At 34.4% G+C, this 19,982-nt stretch overlaps 2 protein-coding genes and 1 long non-coding RNA gene across 3 annotated transcripts; 2 read left to right on the top strand and 1 right to left on the bottom strand.

Annotated features, from left to right (window-relative positions):
- Window positions 1-8,087: 8,087 nt before the first annotated feature.
- Window positions 8,088-9,506, top strand: LOC106784832. The gene is made up of 3 exons (XR_001381458.1): window positions 8,088-8,160; window positions 8,303-8,417; window positions 8,692-9,506. It is a non-coding gene; the product is annotated as an uncharacterized LOC106784832 (long non-coding RNA).
- A 4,821-nt stretch (window positions 9,507-14,327) lies between these two features.
- Window positions 14,328-15,994, top strand: LOC106784853 (DTW domain-containing protein 2). The gene is made up of 5 exons (XM_014744805.1): window positions 14,328-14,772; window positions 14,993-15,154; window positions 15,215-15,395; window positions 15,471-15,673; window positions 15,776-15,994. Exons 1-5 carry the CDS (start codon window positions 14,687-14,689, stop codon window positions 15,900-15,902), a joined length of 759 nt encoding a protein of 252 aa, XP_014600291.1. The 5' UTR covers window positions 14,328-14,686; the 3' UTR covers window positions 15,903-15,994.
- LOC106784852 (protein arginine N-methyltransferase 7) lies at window positions 15,952-19,470 on the bottom strand. Its single transcript, XM_014744804.1, has 10 exons — window positions 19,409-19,470; window positions 18,823-19,069; window positions 18,601-18,750; window positions 18,050-18,271; window positions 17,730-17,968; window positions 17,509-17,638; window positions 17,227-17,453; window positions 16,593-17,148; window positions 16,367-16,527; window positions 15,952-16,289 (listed from the first exon to the last, which is right to left on the bottom strand). The coding sequence occupies exons 2-10, from the start codon at window positions 18,991-18,993 to the stop codon at window positions 16,022-16,024; spliced, it is 2,124 nt and encodes a 707-aa protein (XP_014600290.1). The 5' UTR covers window positions 18,994-19,069; window positions 19,409-19,470; the 3' UTR covers window positions 15,952-16,021.
- Window positions 19,471-19,982: the final 512 nt, after the last annotated feature.

Below are 19,982 nucleotides of genomic sequence, written 5' to 3'. Positions count from 1 at the left end.
CGGCAGGCTTCGCAAGGCCTCGGATCGATGCGCGTCGGAGTGCGCGCTCAACCCCAGACTAACATGGACGCGAATTTATAAAGCAGAACTGGACGAGAAAAAAGAGATGCAATGGAAGATGGAAAGAGAGAAATAGAGAAAAAGAAAGAGTCGGACGAAAAACCTTCCTTTCTTTCAAAAAGAAAAATAATTATAGTTCTTGCAGAGAGTATGTATATTTATTGTATACTTACGACTATAAGAATTAATAAAAAATGAATTATTAATAACATTGATTATTTTCCACTGAACTTTATCTCGCAAAAAATAACAAAAATAAAAAAGAAAAAAAATAAGAAAAGAACAAAACAAAACCCGGCAGTTACAAAAGTCCCGGTAGATTTCGTGATGCTAGCTTTCCTATATTTGCTTCGTGCATTAATGTTAGCTGAAAAGAAAGAGAAGCTCGTAAAAGGGAGTCTGCCGCGTTCTTCTTTTGTTTTCGGTCGTGCGAGCATTTTCGATGCAATGGCGCCGAAAAGCGGAGGACCCAACCGAGTAATGGGGTGTCGCTGCCAGTCGCGCATTTATAATTTCCCTCCCCCTTCTCTCTACTCTCTTTTTCTTTCTTTTTCTCTCTTTCCGTCTCCCCACACTCTAGCTCTCAACGACTCTCCAGCCTTTATTCTTTCTCTCTTTAAACTGCCAGGTCGAAACAATTGCTTTCCGTCCAGGAAAAAGAAACAAAACTGTCTGCCAGCTCTGGTCGAGGCAAGTAGGGTGAAAGTTGCAAGATGAGTTACTGCAACGATCCCGATAGAATTGTTTTATTTGTTTTACCCTATACAGAATTTATTTTCTAAAGAGATCTCGTTTTCCTTAATTCAATAATATCAACCATTACGAAAACTTCCAACAGACTCTGCCGCGAAACGAGCAAATTAAGAAAATATCATATCAGCGACTTGACGATGAACTTATTCAAACTGTAACGTTAAAACTATTTCTCTTTATTTTCATTTTTTTTTATCGATCGAAAGTAATTCTTTTTTCTTGATAATAATAGCTTCCCGAAAGATTTTTTATTCTTATCTTTTCTTTTTATCACAATACATAATCTCGTTAGAAGAAAAAAAGTAGAAAGAAAATTCATTGAAAAAAGAGGAGTATGCTCAAAAGTTCTAGAAAATAGTAAGATCCGATCGATGATACAGGGTTTGCCTTGATGTTTAAGAAATCGCTGTGTCTTCAATAAGGGCTCGCATTAATTTAATAAACTTGATGAGGATTTATCGCGCCAATTTATAAGGATTATCGGTCTAAGGGGATGGGACATTTCTATCTCGTTTAAGACAGACATAAGACCGAGAAAAGGGAGATGAGAAAAAAGATTGTAACGTCTTTACATCCCTTGACATTGGTAGATAGGTTTTTCACACTTTCATCGTTCCCCGATTCCGATAACGACATTAAGAAACCACAAAGTCATTCACTAACGTCTCCGCAAGTTTCTTTATCTCTATTTTTTTTAAATTTAAAAATTATAAAAATTCCCCGTACTATTTCGATGAAATTATATTTCTACAAAAAAAAAATAAAGAAATAAATCACAAATTCATTGGAAACAGTCGTGTCATTTTAGTCTTCTTAAAGTACTACATAAAACGAGAACAGTGATTCGAACGACCCTCTAAAGCCGTTGCCTCGCGAAACTCGTTTTGATTTAATTTATGCAACATGGTCCACGTTTCCCACCCCGGTCTTAAGGCCCTTTTGTACAGTTATTAATGCCTTGGGCCACTTCATTTTCACCGTACGCACACCGTCGTACGTACCATCGCTACCTGCCGTCACTCCGGATGCTGCGATTCGTTCCTGTATATGCAAATTTGAAGGATCGAGAAAGAAAGAAAGAAAGAGAATGAGAAAGTATAAGTTAGAAAAAGAGAAAAGTATTTTGGTAGACATCTGCTTGTGACGAACAATCGTCGGAAAAATAATAACTGTTTTTACAGCCAGAGAATATGTAGCCGTAGCAAAAGCGACTCTTTATATTTCAAATTGACGAGACATGATCCTACTTCGAGTAGGACATTTTAATATATTCGATTGTATGCATGACTTAATATTTAATTTTATTAAAAATATTCTTTGATCGTACTTGTTAAGATTTTTTTCCTAATCTTCAATCTGTGTTCAAGAAATAGAAAATATTTGTATTCTAAATATTCAGTTATTATTTTATTATACATCTCGTTTAAAAATTATTCGTTTTAAACGTAAATCGTAGTGGTGTGTAATTGAGAAACAGAGAGAGTATAATTTTCTAGAATATCTACTTAAAATACTACCCAAGAATGCAATTAGATCTGTAAAATATTTAATTTAAATTTATAGAAGCAATTTAATCACTATTGATAATTATTGGTACGAGAAAGTCTGCTTTATCACACGCATAAATTGCTTCGAAGCGACTTAATGCTTCCTCTCAAATACGTGAGCTATTTCCAAACGTTAAAATTAAAAGTACGATAACTGAGAGCCACTGAAAAGGGTGGAACAGGGATCTACCACTTCACCCTTAAATCGTCGGTAACACAGAGCGTTATGGTAACAATATGGTCTAGTGAATTACAGAGCCCAGTTCGGTCGAAAGGATATACAGCCATCTATTCACTAACAGCTCAAACATTTTCTTGTGCGCAGTTGATAATTTTTTCTAGGGTGTTTAACAATTATATAGAGCACAATAAAATATCCTATTAAAATTTTTTTATTGAAAATATGAAACAATTATATGCAGAAAACAATGTTTATTATACAAATAATTCATTTAATGTATTTCAAATGAATATGAGATCAAAATAACGAATATCTTTTAGTCTACTTATAAGTAAATGTAATAAGCGCGCGCGTGCGCGGATTTATATAAATCATTAAACAATATTTTTATTTTTTGAGACTTAAAAATAAAAAGATAAAAAAATTAAAAAAAAAAACATTTTATGAAGTTAACAAAAGTTAAAAAATTACGATAAAAGAATCATTTGATTAATTCGCAAGTCTCACAACATTTTGCTAATGATTAAAATACACAGGGCGAAAATATTATTATTGCCTTTTTTTACTCTCCTTTTTACAAATTTGAGTCACTTCTCTACTACAATAAAACGTTCTTAAATTATTCAATACTACCAAAGAAGTCACATCTTTTTACCACCTTTCTGAAGTCAACGGTTTTTGTTTTTCCTAACGAATCACTTATCCATTTTACTAACCATGCCCACGTTGCTTGACCTCAATGATTTGATAGGAATTCGTAATCCAACGTGAGTAGGCCATTGACTGAAATTATCATTATTATTCTTTTTATTATGAATAACGAAATTTAACGCAATATTTTAATGTTATCACAAAATATTTTAAAGAATGCAATTTATGCATATTTAAAACGCTTACTATCTTGAAAATTACCGAAAGCTCAATCAAAGGAATAATATAGCTGGTAATAAAGTGCATCAAGCCTTTCAAAGTTCTTCGAGAATGTCCTGTTCGAACGAATAAGCTTCCCCTAAAGAAGATCGATCTTCCAAGACGGCGCACTAATTGCGATCCCTTCAACTCTCCTTCCCATCACTCTCTCTTTCTCTCTGTCTCTCTTGTCTGGACGAAACGTAAGCCGCGGATTACCTTACACGTTAATTATGCCGTAATTAACTCTCGTCGTTGTCACCGAGCGAGGGGAAACTGTAGAAAGTCGACGAAGCAATTTTGTACCGTTTACCACGGAAATCCTTCCTAACTTCCTATCGCCATCGACGTAGAATAAAACTTGACAATGGCACCTATCGACAATCGTGAAAAAGAAATACTACAAGAAATACGAGTCCGACGTCGTTAAAACTTCTTTTTAAAGCCATTTGAAACGGCCATCTCGATAATGTAGTTGTCAATGGGCGAAAAGAGACTTTAATGACGTAAGATCGTTCCATTTTAGATATAATAATTCAAACTTACCAGTAAAATTCCTAACATTTCTGTTTAAATTATAGAATTACATATGTACCGGTAATTGCAACAATGGACTATAATTGTAATATTAAATAAATCATAAAATTCATTTTTCCCATTTTTTGACTTGATCTACTGTCATAATTATTAGCGCATACATATATATATAATATTTATGATATAATATTAATTTAACAAATAACATGAATCATCTAAATATTTTATGCAAATAATTCGAAATTTAATGAAAACGTTAAATACAGTTCGTTATGAAAATGGTTGACTTCATTTCTTGATAGATTTTATAATTTTTGAAAAGAAAATGTAACGAGATCAAATGTAATCGATTATTATCTAAACGATCAGATTATCGCTCGTGATAACGATTTATATATTCAATGGTCCGATGCAAAGAATCGAATTACCTGTCACTACGGAAAAGGGAGCATCGTGCCAGGTAACAGATCGGGCTGCCACGCAACAGGTACCGATACCCTCTATTACTTTCACACCATCGATTTTATGCTTAATAGAATCGATTCCGATTCTGTATCTCACATAGCAGGTACCAAGCACGCGTTCAGGTTAAATTCGAGCAGGTAAAGATTGATTTTCATTTGGTATTGAATGCAACCCTTTAAGAAAATTTACAGGTCACGAGCCACTTGAATTGAAGTCATTTCGATGTCGTCTACCAAGATTTGATCGATATATATCTACATTTTTTAAGATATAGACTGAATTTAAAAAAATCAATACAAAAACTTTGATTTGCCTTATATAATTAATTTATATCCTATTAAAATATAAAAGTAAACTAATATATTAATAATATTTCTTCGATATATGTAGTAATATAAGAAAAAAACTAAAAAAAGTAGAAAATTCTTAAAGATATAGCAGACGCCATTACTCAAAAGGGAAGCTCGAATTGTATCGCTAGAGGAGAGCCCACCCTCTAATCCCCCACTCTAACCACCCCTTCTCAATGTGCGCCAAGTTATACGATGTAAGCTCCATTGCTCAACGGCCAAAAAACGATGCTTTATATTCGCAATAATTCATTAAATATTGCATAACGTATGAACTAAACACACGTGTGTAACAATAAAAAACATACGTATACATATCGTATTATAAATAAGTAAATCTCCGAATAATAAAATTTACGAACTATAAAACACGAAATGCGTATTAAGCGAATGCTTGGATGAGAAATAAAAAATAATATCGAACGATACGATTTACGAATAAAATACCTTTAAATACACGCATGAATAATCAACAACAATTTACCATAAAATTGGCAATTACTATGTCAGTATGTAAGAGCTCATGTGGGAGCCGCAATCATCGCGATTTCTCGGCGTTTATACCACGGCGTCCAATTAAAAACATTTGAAAATTTCCCGAGGCAGATTCCCTGGGATTTCCTGAGGAATAAGCAGAGAACGAAGGAGAAATCGCTCGGGCGCAATAAGTCAAATCTTGTTTGCGAGTCGGTACCTAGTTAAGAACGACTGGCCGGGTCTACCCTGTGAGGGGTTGATGAGGAAAGCTCGAAGATGGAGGCTGGTGCAGAACGAAGAGGGCAGCTGGCTGGCTGGCTAGCCGACCGACCAGCCGACCGGGAGGGATTCGAGCACGAGCCTGGAGGAGTTCCAGAGAAGAGAGAAGGGAGTGAGCACCTTCCTCATCGACCGTATAATTAAACCGGGCGCTGATTAAAAAAGTTACCACGGCCGTAAGATCATTACAGGGACCTCCATTCACCCACCTCCACCCGTGGCCTCCCAACCTTCCTTTCCTTTCCTCTCCTTTCCTCTCCTTTCCTTTCCTTTCCTTTCCTTTCCTTTCCTTTCCTTTCCGCCTTCCTGCGTTTTCAGAACCCCTTGAGGGTGCAGATTCTTTCCGCGCACTACTTTTACAAGGAAGATTGCGAACTCCAGTCATAGGAGCTCCTTAATATGTCGCCTTCAAGATCTTTCTCGAATTAATTCCGTTGAAATCGTTCTCAGTGACGTGTCAAATGATAACGATTCATTTTCAATATAATTTTTATCTCTAAATATATAGGAACAGATAATATATCGTATAAATACTCAATCTACCGACAATGTATGCATTCTTATTTACACCGTAACCGATTCAATAATCGGTTTTTAATAAAATTCATATTTTTTACAATTGAATTCAGATAATAATCACTTTAGTATAGGCAATTATTAAATAATAATAGCAAAATATTTATAATTATAATTACCGTAAAGTAAAATCAAAAAAAGCAATAACATTGAATGCAGAGTTTTGATTCCAAATTCAAAACCAATCGTGGTATGTTTAATTTTAAGTTATAACTAAAATATATTCTAACTTCGAGAATGATGTGCTTCTATTCTAATCGAATTATCGCATATAGAAAAATATATATAAGTGCCTTCAATTTTCTTTCATTCTATCAACTTGTAAAATTTCATCAAAATTAAAAGGAGCAACTTCAAAGATGCTTCCTTTGAGTATCCCTTCTCCTTTGGGAATGTAAGAAAAAGGAGATCTAACCCTTTTCTCGGAAGCAACATTATTGAACGTAGCATGTAATCTTTATTTGACCCTTTTATATCTTCAGGAAGCAGCGTGTCGGTGAAACAAAACTCATGAACTTTGTGACAACCTTTATGAAGAAAAAAATGATGACATTGGAATAAAGAAAGATACTTCTGCAACAAAACGAATCCGTTTCTAAGAAATAGAAATATTACAAAGAGATTATTCAGACTCTGCGAAGTATTACAAATATATCGTAAAAATACCAACTACGCTAATTCAATCAATCTTCTCAATGCGATAGATAAATTAAGTCTGATTGAAATTCATAAAAAACATAGCAAGGTTAACAAACAAAACATCTTATTATGGAAATTTCAAAACATAAACAACTCTCAAGTAACATTGAAATTCAATATACGTTTCGTAAACATTGCTCAAAATCCAATTTGTCCATCATTTAACGAAATGGTTTACATAGAGTTTTCTCGAAAGAAGTCTCGTTCGACATCTTAGCAAATCCTCTTTTCGAATGGGGTCTTAGGCGCTCTTGGACACCCGATTATACCGATCTTATTCCGATGGTAGAAACTTTCTTAAAATTCAATGTAAGCTCCATGAGTATCTCTGAAAGATCCGGTCGACAACCCCCGTCGAACAAGCAGCCCCTTCAGCCGATGGCGACGGTGCCTGGTTTCCTGGTTACCATGGCGATTCTTTTGCTTGACAGGTGGCTCCAAACCCCACCTCACCCACCTTCACCACCACTTCCTCCTCCTCCACCTCCTTCTCCTCCGTCATGCCGTACTACCCCTCTAGACTCGTTCGTTCTGCCTGCCACGACTACGACGAACCAATCGCGCACAGCGAAAAAATATTCAATCACGCGTCAAGAACTGGAGGGTGGTAGTGGTAGTAGTAGTAATGGTGGTGGTGGTGGTGGTGGTGGTGGTGGTGGTGGTGGTGCTTACGTTGGTTCTGACGGTGGTAGTTGCCGAGGAGAATCAACTCTGTTCTCTCTCTTTTTCTCTTTCTTTCTCTCTTTCTCGTACTCTTTCTATTTCTCGCTTGCTCGCTCGCTTACTCACCCTACTCTCCTTTCATGGACGAGAAACGAAGGTCGATGGCGGTGGTATGGTGATCGAACCACCCCCCGTCCGATACGGAGAAACAGCAAACCCCTTCCCCGATCAAAGTACGATGGAATAATAAAATGCCTCCGATTACATATTCAAAATCAATGGCTCCGTACCTTCTACATACAAAGGGGTGGGTGGGGTTTACCTCCTCCACTGTCAAGCTTACGAAGGGAGCAAGCAAGCGGAATATGGTCGTACGTACTCCAAGGTCCGACATTTTAAGCAACCACACCCTCTTTCCTTAACTTCACCCCCTCCCACCTCTATTACATATTTTTATTACACATTTTCAACATTTTTTTACATAATTTTTGATCCTTCTAATCATATATTTATGTTAATTATTATATATATATATATAATTATTAATTATCTTAGATGAGAAAAAGTTCCCTGAGTTAGTTCGACCAGAAAAAAGAAATAATAATAATAATAACAATATCTAGTAATTATAATTATGCATCTTCGTTCGATCATACGAATTGAGGTAAAAAGATTTTAATTGTATCTTTACTTAATTAATAGTAATTATGCACAAACGAGTAAAGTCGGCAACTTTATAAAAGTTGACGGAGTGGAAAGCCGTCCAGACCATTACGAGAACTAAATTACTTACGATAATTTCACAGACAATTGAAGAGGAAACGGATGAGAGAATGCTACGCGAGGATTAATCAGAGACTAATTGATCCTCCTGAGATTAAGGTCAACCTTTTAAGACGGTGCATTGAGAAAAATCTGTTGGTAATGGAATTAAATCAGAATGATAAAAAATGAGTAAATCCTTACTAAATTGCAACCTTAAAAATGAATTTCGAGCAATACACATTTATTTATTCTACCGTCTATAATATTGTATTCGATGTTAGATTTTATAATAATATTTTTCTTAGTCCTCCTTTCACCATATTTTCACAAAAATTTACAAAAAATAATAAACAAAAAAATATTGCGTATGCATAGTATCCCAAAATTCACTTTACCGAACTGAAAAATTATATAAATATTTTATTTGTAGGTATTTAGAGTCGCGGCATCATGAGCCTATACTCTTGTAACTACACTGTACTGAAGATTCATATCTTAAAATGATAAAAAACAAAGTATTATAATTTTATTAATAAGCTAATATTAATTTTTATTCTCTCTTTTCCGTAAAGTTACTGTTAAGATATAATATATAATAATAATCTAATTGTAAAATTATAAAACTCTAAAATCATGTCCGAATTGTCACTAAAAAGCATAACATTTTGATAGTAAATCAATTTGGCAGCACCATCGTTTGCCTTTTCGATTTAAACGACACTTTCGATTTCAATCGGTTTGTAGAATGTTCGATCCAAATATTGAAACATCGCTTGTGATTCTATCACGTAGATCACGTTCAAAATATTTTTGACGTATCGTCACTTCCGGTAAAAAAAATACGTTAAATCAAATTTAACGTGACAAGGAGACAAAAATTGCTCAAACAGCTCGCGAAAGAATTTTTATTCGGAAATAGTAACGGCGTGGATATTTGATGGCCGGCCGTTTCGAAACTGGCCTCTTGCATTTTGCATGAACGAAGGACGGGTTCTAGTGCCAAGGGCCACCCTTTTGCCGGCCACGTAGTGGGGTGAGCCACGGATCTGGTCAGGTTTCGCTTAACCCCTTGCGACTCGTCTTTGAATGGTACGACGTACGTTGATTGAATACTATCACCAATTCAAGAAATCGATTTTACACAAGAATTTTCGCATATGATGTTTTATACTTGAGATATTAATAAAAATGTAAAAGATGACTATAAAGAAGAAAGATCAATTATTCTAGATCAATGGAAATATACTTGCGAGAATAAATATTGTAATCATTATTATGAACTTTCCATTCTTAGATATTACTGCTTAGTATAACGTTTGTATTTAATTAATTAACGTATGCATTATTAAATAAACTCATTTTATTTTTATGAATTTTAAAATTAATAAAGAATAAAAGATAAAAAATAAATAATAAAAAAATACTCGATGAGAGGAATTGTAGAAAGAAACATCAAGAGAAGAAAAGAAATTTACAATTATTAAGTTCTAAAAGTTTATCTTATGTTAGCTATATAGATTTAATAGTATATTGTAACAATTCAACGTTTAGAATCATAATCTTGTGAACTGATCAAATGTAACAATATGACGAACAAGTAAAATTATAACAAGAAAAAGATATAAAATTTCTTAAATAACGAATAAGTTAATGTGGTATAGTGATCGTGCATAAAAAATATAAAAATCAGTTGGACCTTGAATTCGAACAGGACATCCCAACGTTAAACATAGCGGACATTCTATCTTATGACATAATAATCGCTAGAAGTCGTTAGAAAAGCATCGTTGGACTGCGAGAAGCGATAGACAAAAGCAACAGTGCTTTTTTTGCTCGGCCAGCTGCGAAACGAAAAGCAAAGGGGGACATTACTTAATAAACGTGCGCATCCGGGGTGCGGTCCGGTCGGTATTGTTTCAGAATCGGTAAATGGGCGTCTGCAGGCGGATGCGTGCGGCCAAAGGGTTAAGGATTAAGGGTTGAGAATCATAGCTCGGACCCACAATGGACACCTGGACGGGTCCACGGGAGTTCTTGCTAAAAAAAAAGAAAAAGTAAAAATGAAAAGAAAATCTTTTCCGTTTGCTTCTGGACATCTGCTGTTTATTGGTGCTGCATCATTTTAGCAATGTACCAAGGAACCATATATTACATGATTATTAATCGCTTATGAAGAAATTAAGAAAAAAAATGTCACAATTGTCATCCTAATCGGTCCATGGGAACATCGTCAAAAAAGTATTCAAAAAAAGTAAAAAAGTAAAAAACATCAAAGAAACCATCTTGCATGGAATATGATCTTCTAGTCTATACAATACAGAACCTTTTTATTTATCTACTTCTCTATATGTATATTCTTCGTAAAGGATCCTTTCTAATCCAAATATCACAATGTTATCTACCGGTTAAAAAAAAGCGGTTCGTCAAAGTGACAAAAATCTAACGCTATGATAATTCAGTATGAGAGATGAAAGTATGAGAACCCAAAGCCGTGGAACGAGTCACTCGAAGACTCGTTTTTTTTTTCGCCTGATTCAGGACCACTCGGAGACCCTTGTGTCTCGGCGAAAACAATAAGTTGCATAATAAGCGGGCCGAATAAAGAAGAACCTGTTTCTCGGTAGATGGGGAAGAAGAGAGAGAAGAGTGAGAAAGGATAGGGAATGAAAAGTACCAAAGAAAATGTAGGGTAAAGAGACTCTGCCGAGAAGAAGGAAGAGAATCGGTATATTAACGCGTTGCACCGTCTCGCTGGAATTATGATCTTTGGTCCTCTCTCTTTCTCTTACATTCTTTCTCATTCTTTCTCTTTCTTTTTCCAGTAAGAATGTCGATGAAGAAGGACAAAACGACACACTAATAACGTATGCACCGCGCAGCTGGCAGTAACGTTTTGTTCTTCTTCGCGCTACAGGTTCTTGAATTTCACACACGTCGTGCCATGGCTGTACGACTCTACGGGGTTGTATGGTATTTCTCTCTCTCTTTCTCTCTGTCTGCCCTTCCGAAGGAACCCCCTATTGTTTTACCTCGCGAGACCAGTTTTTGTTTCATTCTATCTCTCTCTCTCTCTCTCTCTCTCTCTCTCTCTCTCTCTCTCTCTCTCTCTCTCTCTCCTTTTTCATTCTCGTTTGCTCGCTTTCTGCACAGCTTATTATGTACGCTAACATGCCGTTCGTGCAAGCATTTGTTCGCACGGACAAACTTCGAATCTCCTCGCCCGTTTCTAACACGAAACGCGCGAGAAAGGGTTCGCGAAAGAAGCCAGTGAAATACTAAGAAAGGATCGATAGGAAAAAAAGCGAAACAATGAAAGGGTTAAAGTTGATACAATTGAGAAACGCGAGAAACGTACTACCGATGTGCACATGTGATTTATTTTTATAACCAAACCCCTATTCGCGACAAGGGGTAACAACGGATTTATCGTTTTATGAATTGATCTAACGGTAATATGACTAGCGAATAAAATTATAACAAAAACAAGAATATCAAAATTCTTCAATAAGTCTGTCGAGCACTTATATGTAGATATATATGTAAGTTAAGTAAATTCAATTATTTTTCTATCTCGAGATCGAATAAATAATTATCCATAGAAAAAAAGTTAAAAGAACAACAAAAGAGATTGATGTCCATTTTTCTGTCGAACGCCTAAAAAAACAATTTCACCCCTCTTCCCGCTTTCAACGTAAATTTCCATTCGAAGCGGTACGTCTTCGATAATAATCCATCGTTACCGGAGGATAGGCACGTCTGACGGATCGGTCCGCGGGTATAAATTGAAATGCTAAAAGCGGAATTGGGTAGGAATTAGGAAAAACGCCACGAAATGGAATGGTGATTATGCAATGGTAGAAGAACGATAGGAGAAAGAAAAGAGGAAAGGAATAAAAAGAGAAAAAAGAAAAAGAGAGAGAGACGGCAAAGGGCGGACGGAGGGTTGGTTCGTGGATGAAGTCGAAGGAATTCTTTCCGTCGTTCTTAAGGGGTCAGAAAAGGAAGGCAATGGCGGACGTGATGGCCAGCCAAGGCCGCCGGCGGTGGTGGCAACAGAGGGGGTGGCAACCGATGAGAGGGGTTGTGAGAAGGGAAACCAAAAGAAAGAGAGAGAAAAAGAGTGAGAGAGTTCGCGATGGTAGAGGGTGTTCCGAGTGGCGCGTAAATAACTTCCATCTTCGAGGGTCCAACCACCCCCGGTATGCAACCAGGCACCAAGGGGACGGACCTCGAACGTGAAGGCGGGAGTGAGGGCGAAGGGGACAGAGTAAAAGGAAGCAAAAGAAAGCTTCTCTCTTCGAAGATGAGCGAAGCGAGCACGGCTTCGGAACGAACGGAATGGCAGAAGGGAAAGAGGAATTAAAGACTCGGCGGTGCTGCCGGAGGAGCCAGATGTAAAATATTCTTAATGAGCAAAGACTTTCAAGTATTGACTCAACATGGCGGCCGTCCTTTCAAGTCGGCTTGTTAAGCATTATTCCGCACCTCTCTCTCTCTCTCTCTCTCTCTCTCTCTCTCTCTCTTTCTCTCTCTCTCTCTCTTTCTCTCTATTTCCCTCCGTGTTCACCTCGACCTCCCGCCTGCGCTTTTTTCTTTGTGCGGTCCAACCTCTTTTTCCTCCCTCTTTTTGTTCCCTATCTCTTTTCCTCTTCTTTTTCTTATAAATCGTATTCCCTCGTTCCTCACCATATCCTACACTCTCGAATCTCCTTGACTTTTACGATCCCCAAGTAAAGAGAACGACTTCGCTTTCTTTGTCAAGAGGCGAAAGACACGAAAAAAAGACGCTACGAGAAAGAATGAGAAATCTATGCAAGGATTTTGTCTCTGGTTAGACGAGTATTATGTCCATGATAGATCAGATCTCTAAAAATAAAAAAAATGTTAAATTCTTTCTTAATCGTTTCTTTTTTTACTTTTCTTCCTTGAATAGACGAAAGAATAAAAATAAAGTAAAGAAATTCTTCATTAACATATCAGAATATTTAACAGACACAAGAAAGTGTGTCTCCGCAAAGATAATGACGAAACTGTCGTTTCAAAGATTACTTTCGATAAATTATAAATTACCTGAACTTCTTTTAAAAACGGTGAACAAATTTTTGGAGAATCGTCCACATAACTTTTTCTAAAGCAGTTATCTCAATAACTGAAGCGAATATTAGCAGAATTTTTCTTCGTGCTGCTTGAACAATCTTAAAAGAATAATTTTGAATTATTCAAAGTGAGTTTCATAAAGTACTATATTCTTTAAAAATCTTGATAATGTATATTATTTGAGGTATCTTAATTTTGGTTGTCTTACGATATCTTATACAAAAAAAAATAAAATTCATGAAAGATGAGAATTTTGATGGAACCTCGGAATATTTGCAGTCGAAAATTCGAAATTTTTTGAGGCCACTCTAGGAGACTGTCTACTCTAGTAGTTTGAAGACTATTAAACCTTTCGCAGAAAAACGGTGCTTTCGTACGAATGGATCGTCCGATGGATTATTTAAAAGAGACATCCACGGGCCAAGGGGTACGAAGCCTGAGGCTTGTTAGAACTTGGCTCTCGCTTTGAACCCTCGTAGAGTCTCACGATGTCCTCGCGAGGGATTGAAATAAGGGTTAAAAATGTATAAGATAAGATAGAGAACGATGGAAGCAAAGAAAGAAAGAAAGAAAAATAGAAAGAAAGAAAGACAGATAGATAGAAAGAGAAAGGAAAAGCAGGGCTACAAGAGAGGAGGGTGGATGGCAACAGGGTGGTAGATAGGAAAGAACGAGAGAAAGAGAGAGACGGAGAAAAGTTTCATTATTGATCAAAGAAACTGAGTGTCGGTACCCACCCCAAAAGCTCGTTCTATTCAACTCGCCTTCAGCTTCCCATTAAAAATACTGGCGTCATTTTTTTTCCTACGTAGCCACTGTAGCTCTCTTTTCGATACCTCTTCACCTCACTATCCGATTTTCTTGCTTTATTTTGCTTTGTTTTATCTTTATTTATTTGCCATCTTCTTCGTCTTCTCTTCATCTCGATCTTTACCTCTATCGCGAGTGAGAAAAAAAAATACTCCCTCCGAAATATTAGATCGATTGTTCGTAAAGATTTCATTCGCGGTGATCGATAATTCAGTTATCTTTAACTGGAAAATAAAAAACCTTTATGAAAAAGATCACTTCGTAATTTTTATTGAAAATGCATTTTGATACGTATTTGGAAAGATTGTACGTATAATTGTGAAATACCTAATTAATGATTTCTCTTTTTAAAAATGATTTCTGAAACGATAAATATATCGAAGTTATCTCGAGATATATCTATCCTTAGTATAGTAGCTTCCAGTATCCACTTTAGTTGGTATTCATCCAATGTGTATTATTATGCGTACGCAATTGTCAATTAATAACTTATCTGTTAAAATTCACAAACTTTTGTCATGACAAACGAAGATACAGCGTGGGAGGAGTTATCAAAGATATCCGCAGATCCTCCTAAAACAAGAGATAAATGTGTACAATGCAAGTATGTCATTTTGTTTACTTTTAGGTTATGTCTGTATCTTGGTTGTTTCATTTTTTATCATCATTCATTCGTAAAGTTAATTACATTATCTTTTTCTTAGGTTATGTATATATTATTTAATTTATGTTGAAATTTTTCAATCATGACAGTGAGAAAAAATCCTTTAGCTAATAAGCAATTTGTTAAGAAATTCAGTATGTCATTATGTTCTTTGCTACAGAAGACCGGTAGCAGTATGTTGGTGTCCTGGTCTTCCAAAACAGCGACTGTGTCCTGAATCTAGGATCATCATTTTACAGCATCCAGCAGAAGTGAAACGTTGTTTACGTACAGCTCCTATGCTATCGCTTGGTTTAGAGGATGGAAAGTGTTTAACTTTCCGGTAGGGTAATAATTGTGAAGTTAAAGAAACAAAAATAGAAATTGATGTTTCGATTTACAGAGGGAAGAAATTCCCATCACCTAAACATGAAGGCTTAACAGAAATTTTAAGTGACAAAAATACAATTTTATTATATCCGTCACCTGGAGCTGTAGCTCTGAATGAATTAGATCCAGTAGGCACAAATGATCAGAAACCATATAATTTAATTTTATTGGATGGTACTTGGCCTCAGGCAAAGGTATAGATATCACTTAACATTATATGTATAAAATTGTTAATAGAACAAATATGCAAAAAAGAATTTACGCTATAGGCTATATATCATGCGAGCCCTGCATTATATTTACTTCGAGCCTACAAACTAGTAGGCGTACCAGTGAGCGAATATGTCATACGAACACAACCAACTGAAGGATGCTTATCAACTCTTGAAACAGGGGCATATGCACTTTCAATTTTAGAGAGAAACCAACAGTTAAAAAATATTATGCTTGGGCCTTTACATTACCTCTGCAAGTTAGTAATGCTTCTTTGTTTAATTAATCTGTATATCCCTTATATTATATATTGTACTTTACTATAATATATTGCAAAAAAATTACAGAATGTGCATTCTAGGTTTCAACTCGAAAATGGAGCAGTAACTCATCAGAGTAAAGAGTTTTTAATGAAACAGAAAACTTACCCTAAACTTATAAGCAGACGTCTAGCTAAACAATTACGTATGTTACCTGAAGAATCTTAGTAAAGTAAGGCATAAAGTAAATTATTAAAATAAGTTTCTACACAACGAATAAGTATGCAAGTGGCATAAAATAATATTTATTTTTTATTTCATATTTTCAATTAAGATAATCATTAGTGTTAACCATTCTTATTTTTTTTGGGTGTATTTATATTAAATTTAAACTCTATACTTCCATGTTTCGGTGCAAAACTAAAGGACCATGAGAGTTTATCTGTACATGAAACATCTTTAATGTTTCGAAAAATATGCACACCTTGTCTAGTAAATCTATCCCATGATATTCTCTCACCGGGTACTATTTCTTCAGTGGGTCCACAAGATATGCTTATCTCTGGATCTAATTGCCAATCAACCCACAATGCAACCCCATTGCATGATCCATTTCTAAATACGAAAAATAATTCATAAATTTATCCGAAATAATATAGTTTTAAATACGCATTAATTAAAATAAGTCTTACTGCAAAATAGGAACATAATCCGATATTTGAATACGTTTATGATTATGAACATTTGAAGACAAGTCAAATGTTTTTATTTTGAAGGGTAATGTCAAAGCATAGGCAGGATATTCCCACAGAGGTTGTGCATCTATAGGACTATCACTCTTGTCACTTGATTCCTATATAAAATTGTACAAAAACAAATTAAGATATTTTAAACTTTTACACATATAGAGTGCCTTACCTGAACAAGTTTGTCAAAACTAGATAAATCAAAACCTTCACACACTCCAAGAGGTGCTCGAATTTTATATAAATCTCTAAACTCCACAGCAACTGCTTTTATTGTAGCTGCAATAGGTATTCTTTGAACATTTGATGAGTATCGTGAAGCAAGATACCAAAATCGAAGATTTTCCCATGGCACAATGGAGCTAATAAAGTATGGTTCACCAAAAATTAAATCTACTTTAATAATTGGCAGCAAATCATCTTTTGTAACAATTTCTACTTTTTCTTTAAGATTATTTGTCTTTATAAACTTTTCAATAGTTCTTCGAGATAACATATTTGTTTCTAATACATATACTTTTTTGGCACCTAGCTGTGCAGCAGCTAGACCTAATAAGCATCCATCTGATAAACAGAGACAAACAGAATTTGAATGAATCTTTTTAGACAATGCTTTTATGTATTTACTATTCCGTTCTTTATCGTTCAATTGACCTATGCGTGTTCTGCAGTAAGCAATGTGCGTGATGCAAGTACATATTGGTCTATCGCAATTCCGTATATCTAATCTAAAATTGAAACAAAGTTCAAATGTTAGAAATATAACAAACAAATGAAATCAATGCAATAAAAAAAATAAAACATACATTGGATCATTTTTTATATCAAACCAAAAACAGTATTCGTCGTGATAACCAACAAGATTAAACTTATTATTAATATTTATTTGTACTTCAGATGGGAGGTAATAAATAGTCTGCATCCAGTGATCCCTCCATGGAATATTATCAGCTAGTTCATTAAGATGTATATTATTATGTTTCGAATTTTTAATCTCAGGATGTTCCCACACAGGTGCACAGCTTAATAAGACCTATTAAATATCTATTATCAAAACTGTATATTACTTTGATAGCATTAATTATCACCTTTCCTTCTGTGTCCATATCTAAATCCCACCATAAAAATATTGCATGAGCAATACCACTATCAATTGGTAAAACATTTAAACACACTTTTTCATTAAACTGCAGTGGTGTAGTCCCAGACCAATTAAATCTAAAACATAAATAATTTAAATATTTTATAAACACACATCTTATAATACTAGTATGTGTATATATATATATATATATATATATATCTTCACCTAAAAATAGGCTGTGGTGATATTAAAGGTTTGAATTCATCACGAGGAAGACGTGATAATTGAATGTCATGTACAGCTGCTGCCCCGGAGCATGATTTTATGCATAATGGAGCATTTATTAAAGTTTTTCGTGTCCTAATATCATTGATTGATTCTATTCTATTCCACGCAGAAACAGATTTGCTTTCAACAACTTGTGCCCACATAGTACCACTATTTGGTATTATTATACTACCTTTCTAATAAAGAAAATTATTTATAAATATATGTAAGAGTAATTGGAATATCTATCAGTTTAAAGAATCAATTGTTAATAGTACTTCGAGTAATGTTTCATGAGCATGCCGAAACGTAGATAATGCTCCTTCTCCGATAAGTTCAGTGTCAAATACTTCAGTCACCAAAATATTTGCTTTTTTAGCCATATCACCACCTTCACCCACTGTCATTTCTGTAGAACGTTTATGTATCAATTTTATTTTGTTTGCGAAACCATTTTCTTTTATAATTGTTACAGCGCACGCAGCCATTGGACTGAAAGCCTAAAAATAAAACAATAAAAAAAACATTATGAATATTTTAAAATATTTTAAGAATAATAGTCTTATTTAAAAATATATACATTACTGACCAAAAGTTGGGTCGATATCATTTCTATTTAACTGCAGCAGAGATAAACAATTTACTGAGACATCACTACCTCGAAAACAAAACTGAACACCTAAAGTACTGTAATGCAATATCATAAAAAATATTGGTTGCTACAAAAGTTTATTACTTATACTTTGAGAGTTCTAATGAATTTAATAAAAAAATTTGAAAAGTACCCAAACTTCTGACCACTAAATATATATATATCATAATAAAATACCTCGCATGCTGTTACACTATCTGCTCCACATTTTGCTGCCATCATAGATAATAAGCCAGTACCAGTACCAATATCAAGTACATTAGCTTCTTCTCCAGCTTCATGGTTTTTTTTAATAGCAGCCTCAAGTGCTACATTATACTTGTGATTCTATATAATCAAAAACATCACTTTTTTATCGTCTTATACAAAAATTATATTATTTATATTTGAAATACTAACTCTTTCATGATCGTGCAACATATCAGCAAATGCCGATCTAGCAACTTCCTGGTGATAGTCATAATCTTGGGCCTTTTCTTCCCAAGTCGCAGTACCCGTAATAGGATTTAAACATTGAGTGAATAAAGTCATTTTACCAGCAGATAACCGACGTATGAATAATTTAAGCATATGATCTCTTTAGACTATAATTAATTTATACAATTTTTAATACTATTGATTAAGTAAATACAAATTTGTTCAATTACTGAAAAACAAAAAAAAGCAACTTAACAAATGTAAATTAAATTATATATACATAGATATTTATAAGTAATTATAATTTCTTATTTAATATATAAGATTAAAAAAATATTTCTTTAAAAGTATACTTAAATTACCTAATATACTATTTTACTTTTAAAAATCTGAGAAAAAAATAAAAATTTATATTATATTTATCATATATAAAGATATATAAGCTTGTTTAAAAATATAATAAAAATTTTAAATAGTTAACATAAATAATTCATAAAATGATATCAAATTCTAAATGTTCGTAAAAAATATAAACAACTCTTAATATAACCCCAACTACACCACTCACACGATGCTTTCACTCATTTAGTCCATAGAAGATTAAGAATAACTAGAAGAGAAATTAAATGACCAATATTGTGAATCAAGAATACAAAACTATGTAGAAGCTCACAAGTCCACTTTTTGCGTAACTAAAATCATCTTAATTAGTACCGGGACCACCAGTGGGCGAGAGTAGGTACTTAATTCAATGACGGTCAAACAGGCTTCGTTGTCAATACTATCAAAAAATACAGTATACTTCTATAAGAACATATCATATACTATCATATACTATCAAAGTATACTTTCTAGTATTAACTGTCATCGAATTAAGCACCTACTCTCGCCTACTGGTAATCCCGGTAATAATTAAGATGATTTTAGTTACACGAAAAGTTGATTTGTGAGCTTCTATGTACTTTTGAATTCTTTATTGTGAATTAACCCTAAACCAAACCATCAGTTGATAAAGAAGTTTTTAATTCATTATTGATAATTTAAGAAGATAGAAAATTATCTTATCGGCACAGCATTTATTTCAACATTCAAGTGACAACAATATATATGTACAATTTTACGTATATCCGATATTATTTTAT

This window comes from Polistes canadensis, unplaced genomic scaffold, assembly GCF_001313835.1.
Source record: "Polistes canadensis isolate GaletaPanama2010 unplaced genomic scaffold, ASM131383v1 scaffold_41, whole genome shotgun sequence".
In the NCBI taxonomy this organism is placed as follows: domain Eukaryota; kingdom Metazoa; phylum Arthropoda; class Insecta; order Hymenoptera; family Vespidae; genus Polistes; species Polistes canadensis.
This window is presented reverse-complemented; position numbering and strand designations above follow the sequence as displayed.

What these genes read in the sequence shown, in the direction of transcription:
- LOC106784853 (XM_014744805.1), top strand. Translation starts at nt 14,687, where the DNA reads ATGACAAACGAAGATACAGCGTGGGAGGAGTTATCAAAGATATCCGCA. An exon ending in GATAAATGTGTACAATGCAA is followed by an intron (nt 14,773 to 14,992) that starts GTATGTCATTTT and finishes TCTTTGCTACAG; the next exon opens with AAGACCGGTAGCAGTATGTT. An exon ending in GTACTTGGCCTCAGGCAAAG is followed by an intron (nt 15,396 to 15,470) that starts GTATAGATATCA and finishes TTTACGCTATAG; the next exon opens with GCTATATATCATGCGAGCCC.
- LOC106784852 (XM_014744804.1), bottom strand. Translation starts at nt 18,993, where the DNA reads ATGCTTAAATTATTCATACGTCGGTTATCTGCTGGTAAAATGACTTTA. An exon ending in TGTTGCACGATCATGAAAGA is followed by an intron (nt 18,751 to 18,822) that starts GTTAGTATTTCA and finishes TTGATTATATAG; the next exon opens with AATCACAAGTATAATGTAGC. An exon ending in ATATGGACACAGAAGGAAAG is followed by an intron (nt 17,454 to 17,508) that starts GTGATAATTAAT and finishes GATATTTAATAG; the next exon opens with GTCTTATTAAGCTGTGCACC.